Below are 13797 nucleotides of genomic sequence, written 5' to 3'. Positions count from 1 at the left end.
CAGGTGTGAAAAGGCTTCCAGTGTTCTGCCGGGTCCTTGTAAGATTAAATCCTGGGTGTAGAAAAATGGAAATTCAACAAAAACAACACAGAGCAGCCCCATCGCGTTCAAATACATGAATACAAACCTTTTTCCTGCTTGTACCTGACTGCTCCTAGGTACCCAGCAGTGCCTAGCACAGCCACTACCAAGTCTACGTCAGACACACGGGATGCATCTTGCTCCTACAAGCCATGTTTCAAGTCTAGATTCCGACTTTTAAAAGGTGACTGATTGGTTCTTTCCATGGAACAATGACTGCTACAAAGGAGTCTGTGAAATTAAGTCATTCATCTCTCTCATTTTACAAAGAGCCTAGGTCGGTAAATTACTAAAAAAAACCTTCCCCATCTGAAGATAAGAGTACAAGTTAAATACACACACACACACACACACACACATTGATATGGGACAGTTTAGAAACTCAGAGAACACACTCTATAGGCAAACTGACTGCTTCTTACCCTGCCTATTTCCTAGCTGTGTAGCACTGGGCAAATGTTGATGTTCTCATCTGTAAAACAAGAAAAATAAAAGTAATAACAAGCAGCATATTGGCACACACCTCATTGGATTTGGGTAACTCAAATGTGATAACATGTCTCATATTATTACATACAAAATAAGATATTAAGTACTTAGATAAAACACCATCTATAACATCATGTGTTCTATATTAGCTACCATTCTTCAAACTCTGATTCAAGTTATTAAAAATCATTTAAAACATGAAGACACCCTCACTTTGCTTTCTTTTTCTCTGGGCCTGTAATGAGCAATTCTCAGACAGACAAGCTTCTATTGACTCAGAGCAATGTGAACGCAACTGAACAGCCTCGTTTAGTATACTTGACCTAGGTCTAACCAGTCCTCTTATTCTAGGCAACTTAACAGATATAACCAGTAGAAAGAGTCCGGCTAGTCACAGGTATAATCCTTTGCACTAGTTTGGGGAACTGCTACTTATAGGATGGCGCATCACTAAAGCTAGTAGCCCATATTTGCTTAACAGATTCTGCAAGAGTTTTTGGAAGAGCAGTTGGGTAGTTGATCCCAACACCAGCTAAGGGGCTCCTCCCTTGGAGGCCTGGGCCCTAGCTCCAAGATTTCAATTTCTTGTAATTCTCCACAACTTTCCTTTGAACCTTTAGCCGTAGGATGGTGGCTGCTCTCCACAGTTACCGTCCACAGGTTCCTACAGAGCTATCTTTTTTACACATTTTTAGCCCTTTAGTAACTATTTATAAAAAAAAAAAAAAAATGTTGGGGGGCCCAGCATGATAGCCTAGCGGCTAAAGTTCTCATCTTGCACGCACCAGGATCCCATATGGGTGCAGGTTCTAATCCCAGCTGCTCCACTTCCCATCCAGTTCCCCACTTGTGGCCTGGGAAAGCAGTTGAGGGCAGTCTAAAGTCTTGAGACACTGTGCCCGTGTGGGAAACCCAGAAGAGGCTCCTGGATCCTGGCTCATCTCTGGCTTTTGCAGCTACTTAGGGAATGAACTAGCAGATGTAAGATCTTTCTCTCTGCCTCTCCTTTTGGTAAATATGATTTTCCAATAAAAATAAAATTAAATTAAAAAAATTGTTTTAGGGGCAGCCACCAAGGCTTAGCAGACTGGGCTTCATCCCACATGGGCACCGGTTCTAGTCACAGATGCTCCAGTTATAATCCAGATCCCTGCTTACAGACTGGGAAAATAGCAGAGGGTGGCTCAAGTCCTTGGAGCCCCAGAGGAGGCTCCTGGCTCCTGGTTTCAGATGAGCTGAGCTCTGTCTGTTGTGGCCATTTGGGGAATGAACCAGTGAATGGAAGATCTCTCCATGTCTATCTGCTTCTCTCTGTAACTCTGCCTTCAAGTAAAATAACAGCCAGCCCACATAAGGCCTCAAACAATTGCTCACTATTTTTTTTTAAGAAGTATTCATTTCAGGCCCGGCACAATAGCCTAGTGGTTAAATCCTCGCCTTGCATGTGCCGGGATCCCATATGAGCACCGGTTCATATCCCAGCTGTTCCACTTCTCTTCCAGTTTCCTGTTTGTGGCCTGGGAAAACAGCTGAGGATGACCCAAAGTTTTCGGACCCTGCACCTGCATGGGAGACCTGGAGGAGGCTCCTGGCTCCTGGCTTCACATCGGCTCAGCTCCAGCTGTTGCTGCCACTTGGGGAGTGAATCAGTGGATGGAAGAGCTTTCTCTCTATATCTCCTTCACTCTGTATATCTGACTTTCTAATTAAAAATAAATAAATAAAATTAATCTTTAAAAAAAAGATTGACTTATTTTTATTAGGCAGTTCATATTAATTTTTGGGTGGCCTCATTTTTTTCTCGGCCGCTCTTGTGTTTTCAACGAGGGATACTTCTAGAACTGTTTTGGAAGATTAAATGGAGCTATGTACGGCTAAGAACAGTTCTAGAAGACGGGAAATGCTAAATAACTACTAACTAGTTTATTTTCAATCCCAGAGTAACTAGAAATGTATGTCTCCCACATAAAAATATCCAAAGAATCACTCACTGACTCCAAGAGGCAATTTTTGTATTAACTTAACAAGCTTCATTCTAAGAACGTTGAACTGCCTCACCTTGAGGCAATTGGGTAAGATTCTATATCTAGATACAATCAAATGTTCCCTGAATATAGAATGACCAGTTTGTGCAAGGCAGTCCTAGGTGTAATTATTAATAGGGTTCCTGCTATATTCTTAAAAAGTTTCCCTGGACAGACAATAAAGGATATGCTTACCCTCCTTAAACAGAGTAAAACCTTTGTATGAGACATTTGTAAAATACCGTTTCACTCAATTCTTGCTCACTGAGGTTTAGATTTTTTTTTTCCTCTTTAGATTTTAAAACAACTTCATATATTGAACTTCTGTGGTTCTAAATGCACATATCAAGTACTTTATAATCCTGCCCAGACTTGGGAGTCAGGCCTAAGCTTTAGGCTTTTATTTCAGAAGACAAATCACATGAATGAGTTAGGCAAGCAGAGTGAGGCCATGTCCTGTAGCAATAATGACTGTGGTTTATGGAGACCCAGACTGCCCCCAAGTAATCAAGGAATACTTCATGTGCCTCTGGCAGTTTGCCCTTGTAAAATGCACTTTTACAGGTATCATCTAATTTCACCCTCAGAAACAAATGCCATTTACTGTGCCACCATTCTACCTGCCTCAGAGATGGCCACACAAGTGAGTGACTCCCAGTCCAGTCCCTTCCCTGGGCCAGACACTCTCTGATACCCATCCATATCCCGCCCCAACACCCCAATCCCTGCCTCTCTCAGCTTCTTGGCTCTCACTTTCCATCTGCTACCATGGATTTGAAGACCTGGTTACTGACCTTCCTGCCCCATTTGGAATCCTTCTCTCCACCCCCCATCCACTGCCAAGCCATCCATAATGCTCAGCCTCACTTATGAGCCTCCTCGAATCAAAGCCAAAGATGCAGAGTGCCTTGGACTGACCCCCACCCAAGGACATGCAGCCAGGCCCTCCTCATCATCTAGAGTCCCTCTGTGTGGCAATGAGGACAAAACATGACTCTTCTTCTGTAAATGGGGAAATCAGCAGGGAGGACCAATGACTTGCCAAGGTCACACCCCAGGAAAGCCTGAACTAGACCGTGAATCTAATGGGTCAGCAACCAATGTCTACCCATCGACTACAGCAATGGTTCTCAAATTTCACCAAACACTTGCAAAGCCAGCTACAGGCTCTGTGGGGACAACTGCAAAATGAAAACATTTCAAAAGGCAAGAAAAAGGCTTTGTCTGTCTCAGATCTCTCTCTCTGGATTCGCTGGGATACTTTCAAATTTGCTTTTAACCTGAAATCCTCCCTCATAGGAATAATCCCAGGCAAGCAGAGACCCTTAAAGGTACTCAAAACTGCCTTCACAATTGGGCACATGGGACAGCCACGGTTGACCCCCACCTTCCTCACGCCTAGGTCCCCCCGCCCCGGAGAGCAGTGGCACTGAATGGGGGACAAGGGGTCCCATGACTGTCCTGGCAGCAGGTGCATACACTGAGGTTCCATGAGTGCTGTGTACGCTCCAGCGGCTCAGCAGACCTCACGTTCAGAGCTAGAGTCAAGGACAAAATTATCACGAATGTCTATATGGCAACCACAGACCATTCACCCTCACGCACAGCACACCCTTTCTGAACTTGGACTCCTATTCAACAACTACTCACACACCCAGCACGGTGTACTTGAGTCACCTGATATCTTGTTCTAACGAACACCTGATTCACACACCCAGCGTGGTCCCAAGACTGTGTATCTCCCAGAGAGAGAGCTGAGACTGTTGGTGCTCCGGCTGTACTGGAGCATCCAGTTCCCACATCACAAGATTCATTTTTAACCTGTTTATTATGTCAGGGCCAATTACAGACCCTCTATACCTTCCATTATGCAAATAAGGCAGCCATGAAAATAGGTATTAAATACAAGTCACCACCCATTGTGTCTTTAAAATGTGATGAGTTAGAAGGAGCAAAATCTATTCATATTCACAGGCTATGTGACAGCCCACATGCCTGTGTTGACTTCACACTGATAGCGACATTGTACACACACACACACACACACACACACACACACTGGTGACCACAACACAAAGGCTACCCGACTCTTTCCCACAAACTCAGTGCTGCCCTGGCTCTGAGAAGCCAAATGCTGAAAATAATCAAGGCACCTTTTCCTAAATAGGAGGAAGGACCCACTCCTCAGCTCTTGGGATCAGAAATGACAGCTGAATGGGTTGGAGTTCTTTAAGGTAAGTTCCTTATGGGAAGGCAGCAACCTCAAATACTGGTAGAATTTCTCAGAACACCTAGAGAAGGACAGATGAGAGTGTACAGCCCTATGCAAACCGCTACAGAACATAAAGAGAGACACTGACAGCCAACTAGGCCTCCATCTCATCACCCCCACAATGGGGCAGAATGACACATGCCCTGCCTCCCAGGAGGACGCCTTTGATCAAATCCCATGGGATAATCAATGGGAAGGCTTATGAATTATAAACGACTGTAGAGTACTGTACAAGTCCAGGGTTGTGCCTGCTTAACCCTCTAAAAAGGCTGTAGGTGACCAAGGGCTGTTACATTTCAGCTTCATGCCCTATAGAATCTGAGATGTGTTGGGAAGGTAGGGAGTGGGTTACTGGTACATACTCTATCCTTTCAAAGGTGGAATGCTCCCAGCCTGACATACTGCTTTTATAACTGGAACAAATCGTGCCTGCCATTTAGTAATACTTGGAAATCCATCATCAGGTTGATTTACACCCAGCATCAATAACTCACACAAAGCCGACCCTGTGTAGCCCAGTGAGTAAACAAAAGTAAACATTGTGTTTCACCTGCCTTGTTGGCGAGACAGAATGAAAACTCTGGCTTCCCCGACTGGAATAATGCCTTTGGTCTCTGGCTGGTTTGGTTATTTTTGGAACCTTTTATGGAATATTAACTTTATTTTCTCTAATTCTGCAGGAAGCCATATTGGAAGTGCAAGGCAATATAAATGATTAAAGAGCAGAAGTGAAAAAAAAAAAGAAGTAACCATGTACTTTGCCCCAAATTTCTTCAGCTAATCTGTTACCTGCACAGCTCTCACCATGGGAGACTCCAAACGCTATTCTTACTCTGGATCCAACATAATGGTACTGTTCCTGCCTCACTGCCTGTTACTGTTCCAGGGATAAAGACAAAGATAATAAAACATCTTAAATCACTGGCAGTATTTAAAATGTAAGATGTTGTAATGGAACCAAAAACTGAAGCTAACAGACACATGGAGAAATCAAATTCTAACCTAAGCCCTAGATTATAACCAATTAATTTAGTCAACCACAAACGGTGAGAAATAAAACTACAACTTACTGTATTATTTATAAGTACATAATTTTTAGATCTCCCGGGTTCTCACAATACACTATCTTCCTTAAACCAGGTCTTTACAACAGACATCAGACTTAAGAAGCACAAAAGAGTTTTTTTAATCCCAATTAGTTTGGCGTTCTTTGTTGATATTATTCTGTTTTTTTTTTTTCTGACCAACAATAATGAATAACCCACAAACGCTAATGAATAACTAACTCCTTTTGTCTCAAAGGACAGCACAGCCAACAAGCAATGTCAGAGGCCCTACGGTAAAATAAAAACCTTTATAATGAAAATCTTCCCAATTATATAGTCCTCTGGGTCCAGCAAATGCAGAATTGACTTAAATATTTAAATAGTTGTGTCAAATGTGCTTAAAGTGGGGATCATAAAACTGATTTCCCAGATGCCTTGAAAAACGCATTTCACCAGTCTAATTACAATGAGTAACTGTTGGAGCAGGAAGTGGAGGGAATGCTATTATTGGTACAATATAACCAGGATCCTTTGCTGACAAATCCTACCAGGGAGTTGCCAGTTGCACAATGTCTTCCATGTGGCTCTGATAAATGGCAACACCCTTATCTGGGTACATTGAGAATGTACATACAATCAATTTTAAGTCTAATTTTTAATATCTCAGAAACATAAAACTGCAAGTAGCTTGATTGTAGGACAGAGCAAATAAAAACACAATAAAGTCACTAGGAACCCAGATACTGCGTGCAATGAGGAATTACATGGAAAAACACAGCAATGTTGCGTTTCAACCGGGACTCGTTCTTTTTCTAATACACTTCTTAACTCCACAGCAAGGGCTTAACAGCCATGACACCCAAGAATCAATAAGGACACTGTGACATGCGGCTTTCTAAATATTGCTCCCCTGTGAGGGAGACTGGAGCATTGTGGGAAAAATGAATGATTCCATGACTGGGGCAAGGAAATACAAGGAGAGTAGACACTGTGTTATGCCTGAAAGCAAGTTGGTGCTTCATGGGAACATGGCAAGAAGACATAAGAAGTGACCATAAGAGGCACCCATCAGGCAAATTTGTAACTATTTGAGCACTGGAAAAAAAATGAGAACAATAGAGCATAATGTAAAATAGCATAAGGTAAATAGTATAAGCTTAGAAAAAGATAAACCCATGACCCAAGAATGAGCCTATTCAAAAAAAAATTATAAATTATGTAATCATTAACTAGTTTACATGAGAATAACTAGGCAGGGCACCTGGGAAAGCTCCTTGGGAGGCAAGATAGATATTAATGAAAAGAAACAGGGTATTTTGATTTCATTCTCTGCCATAATTTCTGATGGGATATGTTTCGAATGTTCACTTTACTACTTTGACACATGTTGCAGTAAGAATGAATGCTACCAATCCTCATTTCCTGCTCCAAGCTGATTTCACTTATTACTTGATTTAAAAAAAAAAAAAAACTGTGGCAAATATAAGGAGTATTCAATCTGTTGTCTAAATCACTTATAAGCGTAGAGTTCAAGGACAGGAAATGCATTCCTATGGTACAGCTATCACCATCACCACCCTTCTGCAGAATTTTTTCCTACTCCCCATCAAACACTAACTCCCTATTTCCCTTTTTTCAAACCTTGACAATCACCAGTCTTTTTGTCTCCAGGATGAGGCAAAAAAAAAAAAAAAAAAAAACTCATGGAAGACAAATCATACACAGTAGTGTCAATTTATGACTGACATTCTTCTTTTAGCATTTCCCAGGGTTTATCTTTGTTGTTGCATGTGTCACCATTTCCTATCTTTTTTAAAATGCTTTTCCTTAGATATTTACTTGAAGGGCAGAGAGATACAAAGACAGATCCATACCAGAGACAACTCCCACTCACTGGGGTTCCCTCCTAAATGGCTGCAGTGTCTGGGGCCCGGCCAGGCTTGGTTCAAGCCAGGAAACAGGAACTCGGTCCACCTCTCCCACACACATGAGATCCATTACTCCTCACGGCCTCCCACCATCTGTATTAGCAGGATACAGGAGCCACATGCCAGAACCAGGTGTCTAACTTGCTCTACCCCTACCTCCATCCTGCCCCCCCCCCCGATCTGGGGCACAAACATTCGATAATGATTGTCTTAGCCATTAAGTTAAATGCACCTCCCCTAGGATTTTCCTCCCATGTTAAGGCTGAGTGTTCCATTATACATGGATACTTGGATGGCTCCTACAGTTGGGCTTTTATGAATAACCCTGTTAAGAACATGGGTGCACAAAGCACTTGCTTTTTAAAACCACAACTACTCAAAGTGTAGTTTCACAAAGATATGACACCACCAAAGGGGCACGTTTGCCATTTACTGTTGAACCTGTCAGCTTCCTCAAGCTAGCATCTATCCGGTGTTGAGAGAATGCCACGGATCCTTGACGTTTCCTTTGCATTTTAAAACAGCCTGTGATTCCCTGAGGTCACTGTGGCACCCCAGGAGATCTTGAGGCACTCTTCAGAAACTACATCCTTTAATGTTCAACTCCCTTTACTTGAGTTTCGAACGGAGCAGAACTCAGTCCTTCAGTCATACGAATATTACTATCCAATGCATTGTGCTCAAAAGGCTTGCACTGAGGAGAATCCATACGTGAAGTCAGAAGCCTACATGCTTGACAGTCCTTCGGTAATGTACGTTCTCTGTACACAGCCCCACTGCATTCCTAAGAGTCAGAGTAACCACTCTCCAGATTTAGAAAATGCATTTTCTTGGCTCCCATGTAAGCTGCACCACCTTATCACAAAGCAATGACTGTTCATGGGATAGCTAAGAGTATTTGTCAACTTGCCCGAGCTGCAAGATACCCAAGTATCTGGTTCAATATTACATTGAGTGTTCCTGCAAAGGTGCTTCAGGATGAGACTAACATTCAAATCAGGAGACAGAGTAGACTTCCCTCCCTAGACATGCATGGGTCTCACTCAAATATGGACCATTCTGAATGGACCAAATAAGGGTAAATAAGTTCTCTTCCTGAATGACCCCCCCCTAAAAAAAAAGGTTCCTCCTCCACCCTCACAACCACCCACCCACCCAAGGGAGAATTCTCTCCTGCCTAATGGCCTTTGGACACGGGCATCAGCTTTCTTCTGGATTTTGCATTCTGGCTGAAACACTGACCCTCTCCTCCCACCAGTCTTCCAACAGGGACTCTTCTGTCCACTCTCCTTGTTCTGGAACTTGGGGCTTCAAGTGGAATGAAAATACTTGCTCACCAGGCAGATCTTCAGATGTGCTTCTCTCCATCATCCTGCTACTAAATCTATGTCTCCATAAAAGGCTATACGTGTGTATGTGTACACAGCTCTCTGCCCTCCTGAGCCACGAATCAAGCACAGGTTGCCCTCCCCAGCCTTCCCAGTTGATGTCACCTTGTCACTCAAAGCACATCCCCATCAGACAGCTCCCCACACTTTAACTGCCAATTTATTTGTCTGACTTCCTTCATACCTGGAAGGCAAGCACCACGTGTTATTGGTTATTCTATCTCCTGATAATACACTCAGGTAGACTCAAGAATGAATTGTTAAGTGAGCAATATGTTCAAACAGTCCTAGATCACCATCATCCATAACTACAGCAGAGTTTAGGAACTGTCCATCGAGAACTGAAAAGAACACATTCAGCCATCTCAGGCACCATCCACAGTAGTAATGGTGTCTACAATGCAAGGCTAGAGTGGTTAATTATGCAGCACCCTTGGTTTCTATCTGTGTCCAACTGTGTAGACCCAGAACAGGCTGTGTATACTGGGAAGCTCAAGGGGCCAGAAGCCAAAAACAAGAATCAGGAAGTATTCCTATATTTTACATACATTCCAAGGTGTACTGACCCCAAGAGTTCATTCTCTCTTCAATATCAGAAGCATTTTTTTTTACCATAATTACAACTCTAACCACTTTTTTAAGCATTAACTATATTAATCTGAGATTATAGCCACTTCTAATCTCCACCAAATATTCCCATCTCTTTACTGGTTGGTGACAATGAAGTTGATTACACTTTCTGTTACATTAACAGGTCAATCAACCAGAGCATACAACTCAGGGCTGTTATGAGAGAACAAAAAAAAAAAAAAAAAAAAAAAACAAAACCTGAGATTACAAATTGTTAAGCACTTAACACAATGACTGACACAGACTAAGTTATGATATAACAAATGCAAGTTATTAATGCTATTACCATTGTCAGGATTGCAAACACAGCTATGGTACATATAAAGCAGGTTACAGTTCGTTAGTCAAGCATGAACTTGAAGATTTCACTGGGACTCTGGCTCAGGAACCCAAACACCTAAGTTTCATATTCAGGAACTTAGCTTGCCACATCAAGAACATAGCAACAAGCAATGTCACAGTTCATTGGGGTGTTTCCCCTAAGGAAACCGTTCACATACTTAATATCAGATAAAACTCCTCAAAACCCAAGCTAGGTATTAATAAATAAAGAAGAAAGAGAATTTAACAGCTTTGTGTCAGGACACTTTTTGACTCTGCCCATTTCTATCAACTTGTCTGTAAATAGGATTAACCAGACATAAAAACAATGTAAATCATTACACACCTTACTTAACTGGGTGAATGAGTATTTAGAAGATGGCTAATAGTAATTCTACGTGGTGTTGCAAACACCTTTCATAGGAACATTTAAGACTAAATGCTAAAAATACCTTAAGGAATTCATAATTATGCTGATTTATTTAACAGTTATATTTTACATGGACACATGATCTTTTTCACTCTAGCCTGCAATTCATTTAGTCATTGCCCAGTTTCTAGATGCAGTATATCATTAAAGTAATTTGCTATTCTTTAATGATTCTCCATGAATTTAAAACACAGGGCAGTTGAGGCTAAGCATTTTTCCTAGTGGTTAAGATACCATACCTCCAATCAGACTACCTGGATTTCAGTCCTAACTCCCCTCAGGAGTCCAGCTTCCTGTTCATGAAGCTCCTAACAGGCAGCTGATGATGGCTCCGGGAGTTGGGCCATTTTTACCCATTTCCTCCAAGTATTTTTCTTGTCTTTTCTATGGATTGATTCCTCATTTATTACTAAAATCTTTTTGCATCTTTTCCCTTCCAAACGCCACCTCACTTCCAGCACTTCTAATACAGTTCCAGTCACCCTCCTCATCTTTGGCCCCCTGAAGGCAGCCCCTCGCCCCCCGCAGTGAGGCTCAGCATTCCTATATGTACCCAGAGGGAAGGCTCTTGGAAAGTTTGCTCCCACCCTGTCACCACTAGCCACCCCATCCTTCCATCTCTGATCACGCTGCCTTTGCTTGCCTTCTTTCCCAGTCCCATGAGACATCGCCAAGTTGATATTCAGCACTTATTTACCAACATGTATCCTTTGCCCAAACACACGCATGCACACACATACACACATCACACACAGAGAGCTTACTGAGAAAGCCATATGTCATCATGAGACCATCCATTCTGACCCTGACATTGAGTGATCTGTTCTTTCCTTAGGATTTCCTGGCACTAGGGCAAGAAAAAAAAAATTAGCTTTCACTTTGAAAAAAAAAATGCAGAAACAAAATCCTACCTTTCCCAGGATTTGAAGGAAAAGGGTTTCCAAATTCCTGCTGCTTTGGCTTTAAAGTGTGTGACCCTGACAAGCCTCCGGCCTGAGTGACCTGGTATCGGGGCTTCCCACTGGTGAGCACTTGTCTCCTGGGGCTCAAGGCAGGCAGGTGAATGGGGCTCTCAACCATGTTGTTCTGAGGAGCCATCCCTTCTCCACAAGGCATCTTGAGATGGAGACTGTTAGCAAGGCTTCCAATAGCGGGGCTCGCTGTGCTGCCACAGGACACTGGGCCGGGCGTCCCAGAGTGACCTCGGAGGGGAGGGCCATGTTGGCCACTAAGCATCCCAGGCCCCTGTGTGTTTCCTGCTGTCCGGTGAAGACTCATGCTGCATGACCTTCCATTCATTCTGAAAAACCTGTCGCCAGGATGGCCAGTAGTGGCACTACTCACTCCTTTCAGGCCAAGTCCAATAAGTTATCCATGGTATGGTTTATGAGCCTGTTCAAAAGACAAATACAGGCATTTTAAAAGTAAAAACCAACAAAAGGTACACCACGAAGAAAAGAAGCACTCCCAACAAAATGGCCTTATTGTGGACAACGGGGTCACTCAATCAATCAATACAATGCTCACGAACAGGCATTCTTGCCCCTTGGGGTTCATGGGAGGCGTGGATTACAGAACACTACGTTGTTTTCTTTGCTGGCAAAACCCACTCAATACAATGCTCTTGGCAACTACAGCCAGGCTACAGGTGCCAGCCTGTAAAAGGCAGCTAATTGTGCTTCCTAGAGGGTCTGTCCACACTACGGGTCTTAGGGAACCCAAAAGCACCACATTCATGAGCTGCAAGAGCAATGCTTCAAAGATAAACACTCCGAGAGCAGATACAGCCTCAAAAATGAGAGTACTGGGAAGGGAAACCATGTCAGATTTTCACTGTTAAGAGCTGTGTTTTCATAATCACTATAAGAGCAGGATTTTCATAATCTCTAAGTTCAAAAAAAAAAAAAGATGAAAGTCTTGCCTGGAAATATTGCCTAGATCTCCAGTTGCATATATTCAGATATTCACAGCAATATCAGAATTGTGGTTCCATGATAATCCTGGCTTAGAGGAATGGAAACAGAATCAACACATAATATATTAGCCTAGTGTTAAGATCCTGGGAGGAGGGGTGGTGGTAGAAGCTGTGCCGAAGGTGTCCTGGAAAACATAAAGAACTACCCTCATAAAAGTGAGCTGTCCAATATGCTCACCATGCAGGCGCATGATCCCAAAAAAAGCTACCTAGCACACAGGTGATGCTCCACCTCCAGGATAAACAGCTCCCCAAAATGCAGGAGTTGAAGTAGCCGACTAGCATGGCAGTGCCAACCACTCCAAATCCATGGAAGACACAGTCACACTTTGTCTTTTCTATAGCTAGGACAGGCCTGAGAACAAGCCAGCATTGCCCAAACACAGCAGATCAGGAGTGAGTGCAATGCAGCAGTGACCACTTAGCTTCCATGGGCTGAGTCCCACAGCATCTACCCAACTCACTCAAGGTCTCAGATCAATATGCTCAACTCAGCTCCCAAACAAATAACTCCATAAGTCATCAAGAAAAATAGATCAGAAAACTTTTTATAAAGGATTTTTTTTTCTTTCATATCAGAAAAAAATATATATTTAATTGTAAGCAACCCTTGTATCTTGGACAGTTCGGCAAGTGTACCTTTGTTGAGGATTTTCAACAATAATTAACAACACAAATTTTGGGATATTTTCTTCACCTTTGCCAATTATACATTTCCTTAAGAATTCCATCAGTCTGTGACATTTAACACCAGCATGTCACCCAGTCCTAGGAAATACTCGGCAGTGTTCTTCTAAGCCATGCCTCTCTTATACTCCCCTTCCTCAACAGTCCCCATAAATAAACAAGTTCAGGTTATCCAAACTTGCATTGTTAAAGTCTGTGAAAGGAACGACAAGGCACGGAATCAGCCTGACTGTAACATTTTTCTTTTTACACTGGAAAAATCCCACTGCCTTTTCTGTTGGGTCCATGTAGGAGAATTCAAATGTGTTACCATCAGCTTCTATGTTGGTTCCTTCATTGGTTGGTCTTGAGCAATTATCATTGAATGTCTCTGTGCCCTATCAGATAAAACTGGCCATTTATTCTTCACTCATTGATAAAAGAAAAAAATATACATTTTCCATGCAGTCTGAACCCTGCAGAAAAAAGCACTAATTCAGTACCCAACAGAAGAAAAAGGAATAATAATAATAATAAATGTCATATT

The 13797-nt window shown here is 42.5% G+C and overlaps 1 protein-coding gene across 1 annotated transcript in view; it reads right to left on the bottom strand.

Annotated features, from left to right (window-relative positions):
• Positions 1–12041, bottom strand: part of GLIS3 (GLIS family zinc finger 3) — a 377681-nt gene extending 365640 nt beyond the window's left edge. Inside the window, exon 1 of the mRNA XM_040988900.1 lies at positions 11521–12041. Within this exon, the coding sequence (XP_040844834.1) occupies positions 11521–11908 (388 nt within the window). The 5' untranslated portion in view covers positions 11909–12041. The remainder of the gene's footprint in view (positions 1–11520) is intronic.
• Between the last annotated feature and the right edge of the window lie 1756 nt (positions 12042–13797).

This window comes from Ochotona curzoniae, unplaced genomic scaffold (genome assembly GCF_017591425.1).
Source record: "Ochotona curzoniae isolate NIBS_2020 unplaced genomic scaffold, NIBS_Ocur_1.0 contig_50, whole genome shotgun sequence".
In the NCBI taxonomy this organism is placed as follows: domain Eukaryota; kingdom Metazoa; phylum Chordata; class Mammalia; order Lagomorpha; family Ochotonidae; genus Ochotona; species Ochotona curzoniae.
Note: the sequence above shows the minus strand (reverse complement) of the source record. Positions and strands in the feature narration are given on the sequence as shown.